Raw genomic sequence first — 20703 nt, forward strand, 5'->3', positions numbered from 1 at the left:
CAACTCCACGTACTGGTTAAATCGCGTTAAGAAGATGGAGGACAGGGTGAGAAAGGATACCGTGAACCGGAAATACTTGCAAAATCATATGAAATCATTTTTTTCGTTAATGTTATCAACTGCGTTTATTATTAGATTAGATTATTGGATATTGACATTGTCATCATAAAGTCGGATACAATCTTGTTTATGTCAATAATCTATCTGAACACTATTGGGCAGAACAAACCCTACTTCCGTTTTAAATAAAGAGTTTTTCTCATTGGCTGGTCTATTTCAAACATCCAATCAAATTCGTCTCTCAAACCGGAAGCTGTAGAATGAAGGGGGCGCGGGAAACGTTTCGGGTCACGGTCAGCATCCCGATTACTTTCAGAAAGCCACTCTCAGCCAAGAGTCAGGCATTTACTGTATTGTTTGTCTGGGTTGCCCGTTGATATGTGTGAAAAGAACAAGAAGGTAGTGTTAATAGCAAAGATTTTATTTGTGCTCTTATTTTGTTTAATTTCTGTTTTTTTTTTAAACCATCTCTCAAGGCTGTAAATCTATGCTAACAAGCTAGCTGTAAACTTGATGTTTGTTTCTACTTTTCAGGTGAGCAAGTGGCTCAGCACGGTCTTTGGAGATCAAACTATTCCAGAATATGAAGTTAACACACGGACACTCGACATACTGTACCAGTTCGCAGAAGCAAGTGAAGTTCGATGCAATGAGACTTCCCTGCTCATTGAGGATCAAAAACAGAAAACCTCTGAGTATCAGGCTGATGGTAAAGTGAACATTGCATGTACTGTTAAATTTAGCTTAAGCGGTTCCTTGAATGATTGAGACACATGGGGCATATTATGTGTCACTGGTTCAACTTCAAGACTAGGTGAAAAATCTGTCGATGTGCCCTTGAGCAAGGCACTTAACCCTAATTGCTCCTGTAAGTCGCTCTGGATAAGAGCGTCTGCTAAATGACAAAAAAAAAAAAGCCCCACTCTGGCTGACATGTCTAAACACACTGCTGTGCAAAGGGTCTTCTTTCTTTTTTTGCACAATGTTGTATCTTTGATTTAAACTATCTTTCTAGGTGTTCATCTCCAGGATGTTGTTTTACAAGGAGTGGGCTTATCCTCTGGAAGCTTGTCAAAACCTGCATCAGATTACCTGTCAGCATTGATGGCCAACGCTAAGGTACTTGGTGTCCGAGACACATCTCTGAGCAGGTAATGCACTGATGTACAATGCTGCCTATCTAAAGAAGTACACACAGAAAGCCATACAAAATGGATTCTCATGATAAACTTGCAAGAAAATAATCTCACATCCATGCTGTTTGTTTAGCTTTGTGCCTGCGGTGAATAACCTGACCAATGAGCTTCTGGAATCTGAGAAGACGGACAGGAGACTTGATAGGGAGCTCAATGCCCTCAGAAATAAACTTGGGGCCGTTCTTGTTCTACGGAAAACCTTACAAGAGTAAGAGGATCACACAGTCATGAACCTGAAATGTTGCATTATTTGAAATGCTCACATCTGTAAAGCTCTAGAGTTCATTCATTTACATAATCATCTGATTACAGGGACATCAAGAAAACAATGAAAGCTCAAGAGGTGGAGAGTGCCAAAGCAGAAGAAAGACTACTGAATATGGACTTTGTCAAAGCAAAATCCAAAGACCTCTCATACCGAAACAAGAAGGCAGAGGTTAGTGCCTTTGACTTCTGTCATCTTATGTGCTGTTTATGTTGTTTACTCCATTTTCTTAAAAGGTCAAGAAATCCTTTCTGGTTCGCTTCTAGTTTTGTTATGTTGGATTGGGGTAGCTTTTGATTTATTGAGCTGAGAAGTCAAAAGTCAACCTTGGAAACATGGTTAGGTGGTTAGGGCTTTTTGACTGGTAGAAATGCATTTATGTTATCCATTTGGCTTTTGTCATAAGCAATGCATTTTCATTCTCACCCTCAGGACCAGCTGGCATCCAGACACATGGAGAATCGAATCTCCCACCAAGCTCTCTTGGAGCTCTGTGAGGTATCCTCATGTTATGATTTTTTAAGATGGAAGTGTTTGCTGTTCTCCTTTGCTGTGAAATGTATTGCAATGAGTTTCTGTTCTTCCCTCTGCAGCAAGTTTCCACATTGAAACAAGAAATTCTACCTTTGTCAAAGAAACTAGAACCCTACAGAGATTTGAGCCCAGTTAAGAAATGTTTTTTTTATTTTTTGAAACGGTCATTTAAATTTTCCTTTTTCTTTTGGTGATATGCTCTGCTTAATGAAATCATTGTTCCCTAGAGTCCATCTCTTGCTCAAGTGAAAATTGAAGAGGCAAAGCGAGAATTGGTGAGTTTTGCCATTCTACAATACAACAGGAATATTGTGATGTTACTGTACATTGTCACAATTATATTTGAATTGAACTGTTTTCTCCTTGTTTAAGGCTGCAGTTGATGCTCAACTGGAGATGAAGGTGGACTTCATGAATTCCTCCATGCCTAAAGGGCGGCCTTTAAAATGACACATGAATTTTGGGGATTGTAATTGTAGAAAGTATATGTAATGATAATAAATGTCAATGAAATCGTAATATGTTTTTCATCCAACTTGTCATGGGCTGCTTGGGCTATATTTATTTCAGAATGTGTTAAAACTAAACAGGGAACTTATCTGTCTTACGAGATCATAGGTGAGGAAGAGGACTCACCATTTGTGATTGAAAGACAATTTATGCTTGATCCGAAAATGTGGTCGGAGGCTCCGTATGGAGGGTGTGACGCAATCGCGGAGCTTCCGGAGGCATGCAGATTCCAAATTGAGCTCTGCATCGCCGTGCGCCTCCCAAATGTTGTAACAATGTGGAGGGCTCCGTATATCTCCACATTCACATGATTGTTTGACGGTAGGTGGGGGCGGGAGGTCCTGTATAAACTCAATTCCTTGACAACAGCTCTGCTCTGCGAAGCGCAAGATGTATGAATGCCCTGACTTCTGCAGAGGCCGTATCACCTTAAATGCTGCACGGCTAATGCAGATGACAGATTGACCATACAGTGCCTTTTACACTGAGTGCACAAAACATTAGGTACACCTTCCTAATATTAAATTGCACCCATTTTTGCCCTCAAAACAGCCTCAATTTGTCAGGGCATGGACTCTACAAGGTGTCGAAAGCGTTCCACAGGGATGCTGGCCCATGTTGACTCCAATGCATCCCACAGTTGTGTCAAGTTGGCTAGATGACCTTTGGGTGGTGGACCATTCTTGATACACACAGGAAACTGTTGATTGTGAAAAACCCTGCAGTGTTGCAGTTCTTGACACTCAAACCTTTTGTCTTGCCCATTCACCCTCTGAATGGCACACACGTCGCAAGGCTTAAAAATCGTTATTTAACCTGTCTCCTCCCTTTCATCTACACTGAATTTAACAGATTTACCATCATAAGGGATCGTAGCTTTCACCTGGTCAGTTTGTCATGGAAAGAGCAGGTGTTCCTAATGTTTTGTACACTCACTAGTTCTATGAAAATTAGTGATATGTTTCAACCAAAATACAGTGTGTGCAAGTGCATGATAGATGGTGTTAGTTCTACATTAAAACGGAGATAGTGAATTCTTACATTGTAGCCGTTATACCTTGTTCAGTTGCAGATTGTTCTCCAAAAACCCGAGAATATTCATAAAGATAGTGAGAAATGCCTCTTGCATGCGTATAGATCTTTGTTTTGGTCGTACTGTGTGATGCTGTCACCTTGGCCGCGGGCGTGCTCTTGCGAAGATGACAGCTCATCACACAGTGCGACCAAAGCAAAGACCTACCACAGGTGGTTGGTGGCACGCTAATTGGGGATGACGGGCTCGTGATAATGGCTGGAGCAGAGTTGGTGGAATGGTATCAAACCCATGGTTTCCATGTGTTTGATGCCATTCCATTTGTTCCGTTCATTACGTGTCTACGCACATACAAGAGGCATTTCTCACTCAGTGCAAAACGTGGATTTTACTATCTTTATGAATATTCTCTGGTTTTTGGAGAACCATATGAAACTGAACACAGGCATTATATACTTTCTTCGTCCTCGATTAGGAAGAAAACGTGTATTTGCAAGAACAGCTTAGCTGAAAAATTACTTTTTACCCTTTCTGCTAGCCAAGGTATAACGGCTACTATGGAAGAATTCACATGTCGCCGTTTTAATGGATAGCTAAAATGGTGTGCACCTACTTCCTTCGATGTAGTTCAACGGCGGTTGGCATCCAAATTGTTGCATTCATGACAATTGAGAACTCAACAAAAAAACTAGTGACGTCAGTGATTTTCAATTCGGAAAGTCGGAGCTTTGGAAAGATGCCCGAGTTTCCGATTTAGAATTCGGAGTGACCGTTAAACGTTTTTTCCCAGTCGGAGCTCGTTTTCTTTCCGAGTTCCCAGTTGTCTTAAACGCTCGTTTTTTCCCGAGTTCCCAGTTGTCTTAAACGCGGCATACCTCTCCCAAGACGCACGGTGGCGCAAGTTTTTTTTCTATGTCACTCACGCATGGAAGTGACGCACACATTTTTATGTGAACAACGGCTGATGGGGACATTTTGAAATAAGTAGCTAGCTGGTATTCGTGAGTGAGTGGACCAAGGTTCACTTCACTTTATTAGTTGTATATCTCGCATGCGTGATACGTTCAAATTAATGAAGATGACACAGAAGTCGGACACTGAAGAAACAAGCGTATAACGTAACACACAAGTAAGTTGCTAGTTTAGCTAGCATATTAGCCTGCATAGCTAGCTACGCCGTCAGTGCGAACTGGCTGGCTAGCTACTGGGCTGCGTTAAAATGGAATCGTCGTTAGCATACGTCGCTTCCATTTTAGGTAGCTTACTAGCTGCCCATCGAGTTCGTGCTAGCGGTATCACAAATGCATGCATGCATGGATGGTGGACTATGTTTAGAAATCCCCCTAGCAACTCCATTCGTCAAACTCGATTTTTGGGAAACTTGCTTAGCAAACTAGCTAACGTCGTAAGTCATAGCTAGCTCGATAGCAAACGAAACCCTCAACCACAGTTTGCCTCAATCTTTTCCCTGTTAGCTAGTTACCTAGCCAGACAGCGAAGCTACCATCAAGCTAGATAACTAGCAAAGGAAGAAGGAAGCCAGCTTCCTGGCGTTACTGGTTTTCTGTATGTTTAGCGCAGTTAACGTAAGTTAGCAATATTTTTGATTGCTAGCCAGCCAGTTGATAGTGACGTGTAGTTGCTTTTTAGCTAAGTTTTCGACCTAGCTAGCCAGGTAGTTACATAGGTCAACATTTCGTTTTTCGTAATGTTAAATCGGCCAGTGATGTTATTCATATGTGATAGATGAGGCTCTGTCTATCTGAGCTTGCTCTTGTCCTGGGCTACTGTAAGGTGTGGCGCAAAGATCCCCGGACTTGAGTTTCGTAGTTGCCCACACAGAGTGGTGTCATGACGCCATTATTTGAAGCCACAAACCTACTGTTATAATGCCGCGTTCAAAACAACTGGGTAACTCAAATTCTGACTTCAGTGCATTCAAGACAACTGGAACTCGGAAAAACACGAGCTCCGATTGGGAAAAAACGTTTTGAATGGTCATCCAACTCGGAATTCCAAGGCGGAAACTTTCTAGAGCTCCGACCTGAATATCTCTGACGTCATGATTTTTTACTTAGTTTTTTCCCCCAGGTTCCCAGTTGTCTTGAAAGCACCATAAAACTACTGGGCAATATATTAAATGTCGGTGCAAGGTTAGTCTACCAGCTGTGCCACATCAATCTTATGTTTAGGTGTATTTCGGTGGAATGCTGTGAATTTGAGCAATGAAGAGTTCATGATACAGTTTGCAAGAAGAAGCTCACCATTTGTAGGCGTTTCCTTCCTACATGTATGTTGCCATTCCACACAATGGTAAAAGTTTGGATCCAGCAGATATTTGTAAGCTGACGGCATGAGGGGGTTCAAAGTTAAACCAGTAGAACAGGTGTTGCCAGCATCTAGCTGATAACCTTTCTTATGTGAGAATGCTACCAAATACCCATATTTTACACTTTTGGTTCATTATTGGTTTTAGGGTGGCAGGTAACCTAGCGGTTAAGAGCATTAGGCCAGTAACCGAAAGGTTGTTGGTTCAAATCCCAGAGCCGACTAGGTGAAAAATATGTCTGCCCTTGAGCAAACATAACCCTAATTGCTCATTTAAGTCGCTCTGGAAAAGAACGTCTCCTAAATGACTAAAATGTAAACATACCCCACTACAGCTGTAAATGCAGCCAGATTAATTGGTGCTAAATTGCCTATTGGTACTGTTGTAGGCTGCTGGTACTTCATTGAAATGTTTTTTATTAAGCTACCAGTGGTTCCCGTCTCCGGTCCTCGTGTACCCCCAAAGGTACACATTTTTATCATAACCCCCGACAAACATACCTGATTCAACTTGTCAACTAATCATCAGGCCCTCAATAAGTTGAATCAGGTATGTTCATTTAGGGCTACAAGACAAATGTGTGCTGTTGGGGGTACTTGAGGACCAGAGTTGGGAAACACTGAGCTACACCTTTCATAAGTCGGTCTGTTGTACTGCGTCATTTTAAAGATCCTGCAAGAGGATGATTCATTTTTAATGTGTTCAGACTTAAAGATATATCAATATTAGAATGGGTGCAAGCGTAGGTCTTTTTGAACCAAAGTTAAATCTGTGCGATATCATATATTGTTGTTCCAGGTGAGTTCCTGTCCTGGCCCACCCTTCTAAAACTGTCAGACCACGGGGCCCTACGCTCAACTAGCGTGAAGATGGCAGACACCGAGGAGTTTGTGGATGCTGATATCTTCCCAGAGTGCCCCGTGCAGGGGGGGTCAGCTGCTGCTGTCAGGGGGGAGCAGGAGGAGCCCCTTAAAACAGAGACCACCAGCTCTCCGCCAGGAGAAAAGGAGGGGGACAGCCCCCTGCAGACAGAGGGTGAGCCCAGCCTTCTCTCCATGCCCTGCCTCATGAAAGAGCTGAGGAGAAACTCCCATGAGTCCCAGCATGCCTCCACCGGCAGCGACAAGCCCACCTCGGGCCGTGCCTACGAGAGCGACTCCTCCAACCCCTGCATGCTCTCGCCCTCCTCCAGCGGCCACCTGGCCGACTCAGACACACTCTCCTCTGGTGAGGAGAGATCCGCCTCACGTGCGACAGTGGATGGGGGCTCCATGGAGCCCGGGGCCGACACCAGACTTGCAGCAGGGGGTCAAATATCTGCATCAAGTGGGCGAAAGTCCCGGCGTTCACGTTCTGAAAGCGAGATGTCCACCAACACAATGGCAGCCAAGAAAAACCGCTGCCAGCCCGCTGTGGTGGGAGGAGCAGGCAGCGAGAAGCAGACCAATGGCCGGCTGGCTAAAGTCAAAGGTCACCGGAGCCAAAAGCACAAGGAGCGGATTCGTCTGCTGAGGCAGAAGCGTGAGGCGGCAGCGAGGAAGAAATACAACCTGCTGCAGGACAGTAGTACGAGCGACAGTGACCTCACCTGTGACTCCAGCACCAGCTCCTCTGAAGACGACGACGAGACATCAGGCGGCAAGACAATCACCACAGACATCCCAGGTAACAATCACCACAGACGTCCCAGGTAACAATCGCCACAGACGTCCCAGGTAACAATCGCCACAGACGTCCCAGGTAACAATCGCCACAGACGTCCCAGGTAACAATCGCCACAGACGTCCCAGGTAACAATCGCCACAGACGTCCCAGGTAACAATCGCCACAGACGTCCCAGGTAACAATCGCCCCAGACGTCCCAGGTAACAATCGCCCCAGACGTCCCAGGTAACAATCGCCCCAGACGTCCCAGGTAACAATCACCCCAGACGTCCCAGGTAACAATCACCCCAGACGTCCCAGGTAACAATCACCCCAGACGTCCCAGGTAACAATCACCCCAGACGTCCCAGGTAACAATCACCCCAGACGTCCCAGGTAACAATCACCCCAGACGTCCCAGGTAACAATCACCCCAGACGTCCCAGGTAACAATCACCCCAGACGTCCCAGGTAACAATCACCCCAGACGTCCCAGGTAACAATCACCCCAGACGTCCCAGGTAACAATCACCCCAGACGTCCCAGGTAACAATCACCCCAGACGTCCCAGGTAACAATCACCCCAGACGTCCCAGGTAACAATCACCCCAGACGTCCCAGGTAACAATCACCCCAGACGTCCCAGGTAACAATCACCCCAGACGTCCCAGGTAACAATCACCCCAGACGTCCCAGGTAACAATCACCCCAGACGTCCCAGGTAACAATCACCCCAGACGTCCCAGGTAACAATCACCCCAGACGTCCCAGGTAACAATCACCCCAGACGTCCCAGGTAACAATCACCCCAGACGTCCCAGGTAACAATCACCCCAGACGTCCCAGGTAACAATCCAGGGCTCTACGCTGACCTTGTTAACAAGAAGCACTTGTGCGCCTAAGTTGAAAAATATTTGAAGTATTAACGCTAGAATCCTTAATTTTTTCTAAATTAAAATTCCAGGTCGCACAGCAAAATATTTACCTGCATATGCGAGGAAAAAGGTTGCACTGTAGAGCCCTGTAATCACCACAGACATCCCAGTTAACAATAAACACCAGACACATTTAACCTAACCCAACCCACACAGGGTAATATTCACAAAACATGCAGTGCATTCGGGAAGTATTCAGACCCCTTCCCTTTTTCCACATTTAGTTACGTTACAGCCTTATTCTAAAATTGATTTAAAAAATAAAATAATAATAATAATCTACACACAATACCCCATAATGACAAAGGGAAAACAGTTTTTTTTAAATGTTTGCAAATGTATAAAAACAACACTTATTTGCATAAGTATTCAGACCCTTTGCTATGAGACTCAAAATAAACACAGGTGCATCTTGTTTCCATTGATAATCCTTGATGTTTCTAGAACTTGATTGGAGTCCACCTGTGGTGAATTTCAATTGATTGGACATGATTTGGAAAGGCACACACCTGTCTATATAAGGTCCCACAGTTGACAGTGTATGTCAGAGCAAAAACCAAGCCATGCGGTCGAAGGAATTGTTTGTTGAGCTCCGAGACAGGATTGTGTCAAGGCACAGATCTGGGGAAGTGTACCAAAAAATGTCTGCAGCATTGAAGGTCCCCAAGAACACAGTGGCCACCATCATTCTTAAATAGAAGAAGTTTGGAATCACCAAGACTTTTCCAAGATCTGGCCGCCTGGCCAAACTGAGCAATCAGGGAGGTGGCGAAGAACCCAACGGTCACTCTGACAGAGCTCAAGAGTTCCTATGTGGAGATGGGAGAACCTTCCAGAAGGACAACCATCTCTGCAGGTCTCCACCAATCAGGCCTTTATAGTAGAGTGGCCAGACGGAAGCCACTCCTTAGTAAAAGGCACACGACAGCCCGCTTGGTGTTTGCCAAAAGGCACCTTAAGACTCTCAGACAATGAGTGTCTTCGGGACAAGTCTCAATGTCCTTGAGTGGCCCGGACTTGAACCTGATCAAACATCTCTGGAGAGATCTGAAAATAGCTGTGCTGCGATGCTCCCCATCCAACCTGACAGCACTTGAGAGGATCTGCAGAGAAGAATGGGAGAAACTCCCCAAGTACAGTTGTGCCAAGCTTGTAGCGTCATACCCAAGAAGACTCGAGGCTGTAATCGCTTCCAAAGGTGCTTCAACAAAGTACTGAGTATAGTGTCTGAATACTTATGTAAATGTGATATTTCAGTTTTTTATTAATACATTTGCAAACATTTCTTAACCTGTTTTTGCTTTGTCATTATGGGATATTGTGTGTAGATTGATGGAAAATAACAATTTAATCAATTTCATAATAAGGCTGTAACACAAAGTAGAAAAGGGGGTCTGAATACTTTCCCAATGCACTGTATATCCCATGTTTAATGTGTTTGGGTCTTTCTATAAATAATGGGGCCAATGTGTGACATTGGGATAAACTTTTCAAAATGTGTTGAAACAAAAATAAAAATGAGTTTTATGCAGTTCCACGTGTACTTGGAGGAATATGCAAATTGCCCTGTAACTCCACCTCTACTACTACAACAACAGGCCTAGGGACTATACATCCTTTAAGCAGGGTTCATACAGACATTGGCAAGTCATATTGAGGGACTTTTTCAAGCCCTTTATTGTAGTTGTCAAGGATCTCAATGTTATACAATTGTATAATTTATATAATTGCACATATAGGGCCTAATATAGAACACCCCCCCCCCACAAAGAAAGCATGCAAGAACTGTCAAAAGTAGGCCGTTACCACTTTAAGAATAATGCATTTTTTAGGCCTTGCCAATTCATTGATATTAAAATTATTATTACATTCTAAAATGTGAGAATACTGTGGACTTGCCTGACTAAATGAAATGGATGCGTGCATGGTGATTTTTCTTTAGCCTATGTGGCGAAACAGGCACACATAATGAAGCCATGAATAGTGGCTGTTTTTATAATGAGAACGCAGCCAAAAGCCTGGTTCCTTTTGTAATGGAAGGATTTGTATGGAAAGCCAAGTTGATGCCAGCATTAGATCTGGTCGTCCTCATAATCACTGCATGTGGTTTTACAGCAACAGAGTTGCGCAACACCCTTCAATTGAAGCGGTGGGAAAGAAAGGAAATCACAGATAATTAGAAGGGAGCAGGAGAACTTATAAATTGGCTACAATAATTCAAGACTTTTCAAGCACCAAATTCTAGGAAATGTCAGATTTTCAAGGTAGGCCTATTCCAGTACTTGAATTTCTGAACTTCGAGTTTAAGTAGGCTGTTTCAAGCCCATCGTATTGTTTAAAATTGCAGGTGTAACATGGAAACCAACATGTATTTGTCATGTTATTTCATTATCAGATAATATTGTGAAGATGCCTATTAGGCTATGTAATTTGTCATTATATCCTGAATAATTAATAGGAATAGAGTTGGGTGTTGCGCAATAGTCTATCCTACACAATTGCACACAGTAGACTGTGTCCAATCCGAGGCACAAAAACATATACTCATTACCTTGACGCTTTCTGTTAAATCTAACGAGACCCTTCTTTAAATCAAGCAAACGACAGATGATCAACATAAATTCTCTAGGGATAATAGATCCAGTGTAGATCCAGGCACAACTGTCTTCACCGGTGTAAGGAATGAGAGACCCTGAATATTTTGGCCATTCCTCGCAAACACCTTTTTTCCAGCACTTGGGCTGTTTCATCGCATGCGCTATCACAACAGCTGTTCATCATTTGATTGTCATTCAGAAAATTCCTTCCTGGATCAGATGGGTGAAAATATCACAGCATAATTAGACATCTGGACACCAAATGCTCATCCAGCAAGTGTTATGCATAATTATTGAAGAACCAAAAATAATGACTATCGCTTTAGATTTTCAGGAACAAGGTTAGGTGACTCTTTCTGTTAGAATCATTCGATTTTGCAATCACATACATTTTGGGGGGGGTTTGTGTGCCCAGAAACTGTTTTCACCCCATTACATAAGGAGACCCGTTAAGTAGTTACACTGCATTTCTGAAATCTCTATACAAAAAAACTCTTACAGGGTTCAAGTTCAATGTCTAATTGAACTGATTAATGCGTAAGATATGATATAAGGACAACTTACACTGCCATAAATGCAAGGACAGAAAAGTAATGTTTATTGTCACGATTCTGGACAAATCCGTCAAGACACTAATCATGATAGAGGTTTTAAATCAACTCGTGAATTTGATTGAATATAGCTACTGTCTTAATACAATGACATGAAAAAAAATTGGATGATTATTATCAATTACTTATCAACAGCGGTAACAAGTCGTCCAGCGTAGGAAATCCTGGTACCCTAGTCTATAGAAAGACCCATGTACTACAGGCATTCCAAGTAACCCACGTAGCGCACCATAAGGTAATGATCCCAATTTGCTACAGACATCACAGGTAATTATGACAAAATGACTCCAAAACAGTTGCCACAGACATCTCACATGAATCATTTCACATACGTTCACCAGAGATGTCGAGTAACAATAGCATCCCCAGCCAATGCAAACACACTGACGCTTCTGTTTATGAATGTTTGCGGATCTTAAATGGATTGACTGTTAATTGTTTTAATAACTGTTCCACTGTTCATTTGTCTCTGTTCACCATGCATTTTGAAGTTTACAACCCATCACGTCTTCACCACGTAATCCACCCGTAGGAAGTGTTCTTTTAAAACTCTGTCATTGTTTGCATGTTGTGGGGAATGTAGATATCATTTACTGAGTGTTACAATTGGGTTTTACTTGTCTAGTCTGTGCTGCCATAATTAGCTGTTTTTACAACAGTATATGACCTCCCTGTGTGGTAGTAACCTTGTGATAAACATACAATAGTACTATCTCAAAGCTGTGACAAACATAGTAGTAAATGTGTCATTCACATCGAAGACTCCACTGTCCGTTGTAATGTGAATGTCCTTTGTCATAATAGAGGCTGAATGGAATGAGATGTCTCCATCCTCAGAGCCTTCCATTAATTCACCATTCCCTTGCTACCAAGCACCGGATGTGTAGCCTGCCTCACCGTGCTGGTTGGGTTGAGAAATTCTGTTGAATTATTTGAATGTGGCCCTTTGAGATTCCCCTGTGACTTGATTTCCAGATAATTGGAGGGATGATTTGATTTACAGAAAGGATGTGTTGCTCAACTTCAATCAGTACAATGGATCAAATACAGTAAGACTAGTACTGTAGATCAAATGAAGATGACCTATATTGCTTTAAACTCTTTACTTTTTATATTGAGTTATTTCCTCTGTTTCTAAGACCTGGTATGTCAACGATGTTGCTAGCTGGTTTATAAAAGTGTTTAACTTGGTATTACTCGCTGTGGTAGCTAGTGTTTTGACATTGCATCTTGGCAGTGGTATGACAACATTTATATTAGTTTGAGGTAGCATTGTTGTTGTCCTAATTTAGACTGGGTTAAAGCACTGCCATAACATGGAGATGTTGGTACAATGCTTTGCCTGCACTCAAGCAGGGCTATTGTAGTTTGTAAGATAATTTGTAGAGAACATGGCAATCCTCAGCTGTAACTGACCTTTTCCCCCTTTACACTTTCTTTGATTACCACATAACTGCATAAGGCTTCTGGATGTGCGTAGGTAGACATGATCTTTTATTTGAATCACATTTTGAAATTGGTTCTTGTTCAAATAAGTCATATCTAGCTGGATTAAGTACATTTGATGTCCAAGGAGAAATGTCAAAACCATGGTGCTTGTGCTGTTGTCTGTCTGGGTTATTTTTTACGCTGTGGGTCCGTACATAGTCAAACGTATTTCAGGGTTGTTTATCTTATCACAAACTATGCACGGTTAATATTCAGTAAACATTTGCTACAACGATTTACAGCAACTAAATCTCTTAAAACACCAATTTCCGTCTATAGTGGATCTATAGAACTCCATTTTATCAACCATTACTGCATTTCGTACACAGACCTGACTGCTACAACTGCATGAACGTAGTCCATCATCAGCATGAAAAAGTCGATCTGCACGTCAACAAAACTTGTCATTTTCTATTTTTTTTATACTGATAAACAGTCCACCAGCGACCATAAAGTGCTACTGTGTTTCTTATGGCTTGGCCTCAATGTCTTTAAAGCTGGCTTCCGCCGTGCTGCGGAGGGTTCCGGAGTGAGCGCTCAGATGCAGGGCCTGCTGGATGGCGGCGGCTCGTGGGACAGGAACAGCATCGGCAGTGTGCTGGAGGAGGCCATGACTCGCTTCGCTGTGATGCAGCGGCAGACAGAGGAGCGCTTCCGCGTCTGGATGGAGAAGCTGACGCGCCTCGACTCGGATGACAGCGTCGACTCGTCCATCCACTCGAGCGACGCCCCCGGGCGGCACCATCGGCACCACCACAGGGCGCCGCGCCCGTCAAGCTCCTTCCTGCCCTCCTCGGAGTCGCAGGAGACAATGGCGGCGTACACGTTGGCCCGGGGGAATGCCAACGTCACCATGAGCAACATGGCCCCCGACCCCCTCAACAACAACATCCTGCCTGACGTAGTGCCAGTGGCTACCCAAAATGGAAACCTGGACGTTCCAGACCCCAGCCTCTTGAACGTTTAGATTCCCTTGTTGGACTCGTGGAGCGCTTTAGTGCTGTATTTTCCAAATGGATAAAGTTCCACTACCATCACACATACAGTGATGATGGCAAATGTGCTTATCTGATTTCCGCTTTTTTGAAAAATGGATTTTAATCACCAACCCTCCAATTCTACTGGAAGTCCCTAATGTGTGGTATTACATAATAGTTAACATGGTGAGCATGGCCTTGACTGTGTGTTTTTAACTGAAGACTGCAAGTACCAAACCAACACACAATCGATGGTTGATTACATTTGAATGACACTCTGAAGTCCTCCATGAACTGTGTGGCTCATGGCAGCTGTGGGTGCTGAATCACTGTGAGATCTCCTAAATATTTTGAATGCGTAAAAAAAAATAACTAATCGGTTCCTGGAGCCAATTTACTTATCTGCAAGTTATAGAAAAAATTGCATCATTGACACGGACAATGCATATTTTATCGACCGACTGTCAAGTCAGGCCTCTCATTGTATTGCTTGCAGTATGCCTATTCCAACAGTATACATGTTTACCAGCTAACTCACTCTGTGTCAGTTCATACAAAATGCATCATACAATAACGTGCATTATAACACCCCAGACAGCCACATGGGCAGGGTGCTGCTTCATGGCATGTGCCTTGTCATACGGAATTTATGCTGGGAATAAGAACGTTGTCATAGTGCCATTTTACTTACAGCCACATCCACTGGGTTAGTAATTGATTTAAATACTTGTCAATGTTTTCACAGCCTTTACTTTTTGTGGTATAGCTTTACTAACAGTAAACATTCTAGTGAGAATTACATTAGCGCAGTATACTCAGCCCCATACGATTCCTTGAAATTGGATGTCCAACTTTTTAAATATTTTATTTTTAACCTGAACTGGTATTGTGGTGGCACTGAGACCGTGAAAGATTAGGCCTAATACTATGATGGCAGTGGAGAGAAACTGTTTCATGTGCATATCGTGGATGTGATCTTTTGTGCTCAATAGGAGCTAAAATATCAAGCGCCTCAAATGTCTTTCCATATCCTCATAATAGTTGTGTGCCAACTCTGGTCTGCTGTTGGTTGTGTTTGTCTGCCAACCTGGCCTGTGCTTGACGCAAATGCTGCCTTTTTTTTAGAATAGTAGTTGTATTGATATGACTTTTATTATCAAGCTGAAACCAGGTTTCACACGATCATTATAGAGTTTGGGCTCCAGAGCAGTATAGCGCATGTTAATGTTTACTGGTTCCTACATAGGCCTACTTAAGATACAGGTGACCATGTGGCCTTTTCTAGTTCAGAGCCTGTGATTGCTTGAGTCTGAACAACCTTCTCCAGCTACTTATAAAACAAGAATGACTTCAAACACTACCTACACATCCAGGACATGGCTAAAGGAACATAGCTGGAAGCATATTCAGTAGGGCGGTGTCTTTTGGAACATTGTAATTTGCACTTGAAAATGTACTCCATACACATTATAGCTACACAGTTATCAATTACACACGATGTGTTTAATCTGCATAACGTTTTACTGTTTGCATGTGATCTTCCCTTAATGTATATGTGCAAATGTCAAAGAATAATTCATAATTTTTGATCAGCCTGTGTGCAAGGTAAACCTTTGCTCGTATGCTCATGAGTTGTAGTGAGTGACAACTTCCTTTTGGTTTTATGTTAACAGGACTTGGTCCAGCTCTCGTCTCCTGCCTACAATTTCATGACGCACAGTTCATCTGACATATTTAGTTTGCCGCCTTGTCCTGTTCGGATCCCAGTACTGTAAATGGTCTTCCATTTGTTTACCACAGTATTGTATCATGTCAGCAGCTCACTGAAGAGAGAGTGCCCGATTTTACAAGTGCATCAAAAACATTCATGGTCATTTTCCATTGAGGACAGGTATTAAAATCAAATTTTATTTGTCACATGCACCGAAAACAACAGATGTAGGACCCTTACAGTGAAATGTTTACTTACAAGCTCTTTTCCAACGATGCAGAGTTAAATAGATTTTTTAAAAATACAACACAGAAATACAACACACGATTATGTTTACCAAAGAGAGAATCTTGGTTTACAGTGAGCTCCAAAAGTATTGGGACAGTGAAACACTAGCACTTTGGATTTACTATGACTATGGGGTTAAACTGCAGACTCAGCATTAATTTGGGTATTTTCATCCATATTGAGTGAACCGTTTAGAAATTACAGCAGTTTTTGTCATTAATGTAGATGTTATTAGAAACATTATATTCTTATTTCCAATAAAAGTGACTCCAAAATGACACAATGCATTATTTACCATTCATTTCTTTTGGGCACAAAAGAACCTTAAACCAAAACAAACAGCAGATGCATCCAACAAGTTTGTAGCGTCACAAGCTTGATGTAATCATTGTGTGCTAGGAATATGCGACCAAATACTAAACCTTTTGACTACTTTAATTAACGTGAATTTGTCCCAATACATTTGGTCCCCTAAATTTGTGGGACTATGTACAAAAAGTTATGTAATTTCTAAACAGTTCACCTGATACCGATGAAAAATGCCCTCAGATTAAAGCTGACAGTCTGCACTTTAACCTCCATAGGCATAATTTCAAATCCAAAGTGCTGGAGTACAGAGCAAAAACATCTCACTGTCCCAATACTTTTGGAGCTCCTTTTATCTCCACTAGTTATAAGGAGGACTAGGAGTTGTTCCTAATCCTGACCAGTCTGGAAAAACTCTGGGTTTCCACTAGATAACACAGCCACAAAGTCAAAATTGTCTTAATTTAAGGTTATGGTTAGGCATAAGATTAGCAGTATGGTTAAAGTTGGGGTTAAGGTTAGGTTTAAAATCAGATTTTTAAGAAGATACTTTTTAGGAATGGGTGTTTAGTCATGACTTTGTGGCTGTATTAACTAGTGACAACCCTTATAGACTTGAGTGCCTGGCATTCGCTGTAACCCTGGTGCCCATCTGGCTCTTGACTTGACTCCCCATACTGCACTGTCTGCGCACTCAAAGTATGCTGTCTAGATCAGAGTTTCCCAAACCTGGTCCTGGGGCCCCCTCGGGGTGCATGTTTTGGTTTTTGCCCTAGCACTACATGGAGGAGTGGGGGGGTGAGGTTGGCCCAGGACCGAGATTGGGAAACCCTGGTCTAGATGACCCTCAGCATGTGGCCTAGGCTATGTGTAACTGACTCCTCTTACAGGGTAGAACAGAGCAGACACTCGACCGACGTATGTCCCCCAATACTCTACCAGGGTTTTTCTAGAATATAACAAAGGGTGAAACTTTTATCTTTTTATTTTTTGCAGTTTTTTTTTTGTCAAACTACTGCTTAATTGTTTACTTGCTTAATTGCATTCACATGAGAACATTTAATACAGATTTTGAACTGTCTAAAGAACATTTCAGATTTTTTTTGTAATGATTGCATCCATGGTAGTTTTTTTTTGTTTTGTTGTGAATGGCTGTTATTTGAAAAGCATTAAAAAGGATACCCAAAATAAATTCTGTAATCTGTTTTGAGTTCATTGCAGGCTATATATCGGTAGATCATGCATAAAACACACATTAGAATAGGTAATAGTTGCACATCCGATGTGCCAATTGCACATTTAACACTGAGCACAGATTATACGCTATGATTTCTGAACATTTTCAGTTTGACATCAGTCATCTGGACATTTTGAATAAGGCTGATATAGCCTAGATATTATATTCAAACATTTACAGTTGAGCAAAACAAAGCAATTATGTAGGCATATTTGCTATATGCTAACGCTTTATTACTAGGCAAGTAGTTAGTTAAATTATTACTCTTCAACCTAACTTATTAATTGTCTGGCAACAAATATTTACAGCTGAAATGTTTTGTTTAATTCATTATCATGCATGGCAGGTGGCATTTAGCGGTCGGGAACATCAAATAAATAAGATATTGGAAGTTGTAGAGTGAGTGTATGTATGTCTCTGATCCACTCCGATACCAAGGCTGAAATCATGAGCTGCTATACTAGCCTATATAGACTACACCGATGGCCTAACTCTGCTCTGCTGCAGGGTTGTTTGCTGTTACATCATCTGCCATAGGGTGCTGCAACTGGGTGTAACACTTATATTGTCTGAGTGAGGTTGTAACCTTTTCACAGGGCAAATGGCAATGCAATTATTGCGCTAATGGAGGTAGCTACTTTCTACTGTGAGCACTGAAGTCCGCTAACCTGAGAGACGACGTGGTTTTAATAATGAAGTGTTTTCTGTTTCTGCAGACGGGACTCCCATAGTGGGCCGCTATGATATTTCAGACACTGATTCTAACCAGGAGAGCTTAAGTGTGACTGTGGAGCGAGTGCGCCGGACCACCGTGATAACACACGAAAGGCTAAAAACACACAGGGACCAGGATATGGCAGCAAACACTGGGGCAGTAAGAGTACAGCATCTGTGCTCTCGCTCAGCAGGTCAGTTACAAACCTGGTGTATCACACTGAAAATGTCCACCCAGTCTGGGAAGACTTACTGTATAGTCTGCTAACAGTTTGACAGGCGCAAGGAGATTGTTTAACAGGGATAATGTTAGTGCAACAAGTAGCCTAGCCACTAGGAACCAACATCTCAGAGATAAAAACATGGTGGAAGATTGAATAAAACATACGTTTTGTACCGTGCTCCGAAGGTTGGAAAGGGGGATCTTTGGAGTTTGAAGCAGAAATGATACAGGCAGGCAGGTGTTTTCCTTTCTGGTGCTGCAAATGCGTTTTTTCTGTTAGCCTTTTATTTATTTTTCGTCTTGCTATACACATATTTCATAGAAATTCAGTTAGTCAATTGACATAGATGTAAATGTACATAGATATCTGTTGCAATGAAGAGAACCAGATGTTCGTGTCCATCAAACTTCCAGAAGAGGTGTGGATTGCATAATTTTTCAATGACTTTTGTTAGTGTACTGCTATTCTACATGTCCCTGTACGTTCTAAAATATCTTGTGTGTTGTTGTGTTGCAGGTCACATGGAGGCAGAGCTGGCCCACAGGGAACCCCCTCAGCACAAGGGTCACATCAACATCCCCTCCTCAGACAGTGAGGTAGAAATTGTAGGAGTGCAAGAAAACACAAGGTGAGTTCAGAAGGCATAATTTACAACACATGTCGAGGTCAGATTTGCCTGCACTGCAAACACTACAAAACTGTCATCCTTATATGGTGTTGCTCTACAACATGTTACTTTAAGTGTTACGGTCATGTTTTATTGCCACAACAAAACTGTCAATATAGTTTTACTGTGTGACACCAACACCGTCAACAGCTCATAAATGCAATGGCTGCTTTGGGACTGTCATGGAACTGGTGAACTGCAATGCACAAACTAAGTTTTCGTTACTTAATCATCAGTATAATGTTGTTACCCTAATGTTTCTCTAACATTGCTCTTATGTCCTTGTTGTGTTATTGTGCCGTTTCTCTTAACAGATGTGCCCATCCTCGGGGCGGGGTAATTCAGAGCCTGTCCTCTGCCTGGAAGCCCAACTCAGTGGAGCAGTTCAACAACAGCACAAGGCAATCCTCCCAGCTCTGGACTACCGTGTCCCCACAGCCCAACTGGGTGTCCCCTCCAGAGGTAGTGGACCTCACTTTGGACGAGGACACCAGACACAAATACCTACTCTGAGCAACTCATGCACTGAAGACTTCCTTACTCCCCTCTCCTCCTCCTCCAGCCTCTCCCCACCACAGCAAAGGCCCCTCCTGAGTGTTAGAGCCACCACCTGTGACTCATGGGCTGCGTCTCAAAATGACACCCTATTCCCTATATAGCGCACTATTCTCTATACCGCATAGGGCTCTGGTCAAATGAAGTGCGCTAAATAGGGAGTATGTTGTCATTTGAGACGCAGCCCCATGGACTCTTCCTCTGATGTTATTAACCTACTGTAGAACCTTGTATCAAAGCCATTTTAACTAAGATGATTCCCTGATCATGGATTTAAAATACATAATCAAGAGGGCAAGACACTAGTGTAGATTGGATCATACAGAGGTGTTACAGTAAAACACATAGCAATATTCTCCCTGTCCTGGACCTCATTGATCATAAAGACTGTTGTCCGTACGTAGGTAGGCACTGTGTTCTGTCTGTCCGCTAGCTGTAACATAAGACTTAAAGCTGCTGCATGAGGGTGGGGCAGTATCAGTGGCTCAAATCTGCTGCACTACAGACTGGTGTCCTATTCTCCGACTGACTGGACTGGGCTTTCAGTCGATACTAAACGGCAGCTGGTACACTTTCTGCAGCACGATATGCCCGCCTGTGACGGAGCTTTGGTGGCTTGACTTGACCTGCTCCATACTCTAGTGAAGATGTCACTTTTAGATATATGTTAAGATTTTAACACTGGCTCTACCCTCACTGGTCAAACTACATTGATAATGTTAGTTTTACCCTATTGTGCTTAAAGAAGGCGATACTAAAAAAATGAATATATATATATATATATATATATATATATATATATATATACAGTGCCTTGCAAAA

General features: G+C 42.5%; 2 protein-coding genes across 6 annotated transcripts; both read left to right on the forward strand.

Annotated features, from left to right (window-relative positions):
* haus1 (HAUS augmin-like complex, subunit 1) lies at positions 1–2595 on the forward strand. 3 transcript variants are annotated; one of them, XM_084159973.1, is made up of 9 exons: positions 1–46; positions 595–769; positions 1076–1211; positions 1330–1464; positions 1569–1692; positions 1954–2019; positions 2115–2186; positions 2283–2330; positions 2428–2571. In XM_084159973.1, the coding sequence occupies exons 1-9, from the start codon at positions 35–37 to the stop codon at positions 2503–2505; spliced, it is 846 nt and encodes a 281-aa protein (XP_084016099.1). In that variant the 5' UTR covers positions 1–34; the 3' UTR covers positions 2506–2571. The 3 variants fall into 3 exon arrangements, with proteins under 3 accessions (XP_084016099.1, XP_084016098.1, XP_084016100.1); XM_084159972.1 differs by lacking the exon at positions 1–46 and adding an exon at positions 347–459 and having other exon boundaries at positions 2428–2595; XM_084159974.1 differs by lacking the exon at positions 1–46 and adding an exon at positions 347–459 and having other exon boundaries at positions 2435–2542.
* A 1941-nt stretch (positions 2596–4536) lies between these two features.
* On the forward strand, positions 4537–20279 carry ark2n (arkadia (rnf111) N-terminal like PKA signaling regulator 2n). 3 transcript variants are annotated; one of them, XM_084160062.1, is made up of 5 exons: positions 4562–4727; positions 6726–7592; positions 18438–18629; positions 19176–19287; positions 19641–20230. In XM_084160062.1, the coding sequence occupies exons 2-5, from the start codon at positions 6797–6799 to the stop codon at positions 19837–19839; spliced, it is 1299 nt and encodes a 432-aa protein (XP_084016188.1). In that variant the 5' UTR covers positions 4562–4727; positions 6726–6796; the 3' UTR covers positions 19840–20230. The 3 variants fall into 3 exon arrangements, with proteins under 3 accessions (XP_084016190.1, XP_084016189.1, XP_084016188.1); XM_084160064.1 differs by lacking the exon at positions 18438–18629 and having other exon boundaries at positions 4537–4727; positions 19641–20279; XM_084160063.1 differs by lacking the exons at positions 18438–18629; positions 19176–19287; positions 19641–20230 and adding an exon at positions 13700–15865 and having other exon boundaries at positions 4537–4727.
* Positions 20280–20703: the final 424 nt, after the last annotated feature.

The sequence above is a fragment of the Coregonus lavaretus genome (assembly GCF_964263955.1).
Source record: "Coregonus lavaretus genome assembly, chromosome: 4".
NCBI classification, from domain to species: Eukaryota; Metazoa; Chordata; class Actinopteri; order Salmoniformes; family Salmonidae; genus Coregonus; species Coregonus lavaretus.

Bases quoted from the DNA above. Each gene is read 5' to 3' on its own strand.
- haus1 (XM_084159972.1), top strand. From the start codon at position 439: ATGTGTGAAAAGAACAAGAAG. The intron at 460-594 runs GTAGTGTTAATA...TCTACTTTTCAG, and splicing joins TGTGTGAAAAGAACAAGAAG to GTGAGCAAGTGGCTCAGCAC. The intron at 2,187-2,282 runs GTTAAGAAATGT...ATTGTTCCCTAG, and splicing joins CCTACAGAGATTTGAGCCCA to AGTCCATCTCTTGCTCAAGT.
- ark2n (XM_084160062.1), top strand. From the start codon at position 6,797: ATGGCAGACACCGAGGAGTTTGTGGATGCTGATATCTTCCCAGAGTGC. The intron at 18,630-19,175 runs GTCAGTTACAAA...GTTGTGTTGCAG, and splicing joins TCTGTGCTCTCGCTCAGCAG to GTCACATGGAGGCAGAGCTG. The intron at 19,288-19,640 runs GTGAGTTCAGAA...TTCTCTTAACAG, and splicing joins GGAGTGCAAGAAAACACAAG to ATGTGCCCATCCTCGGGGCG.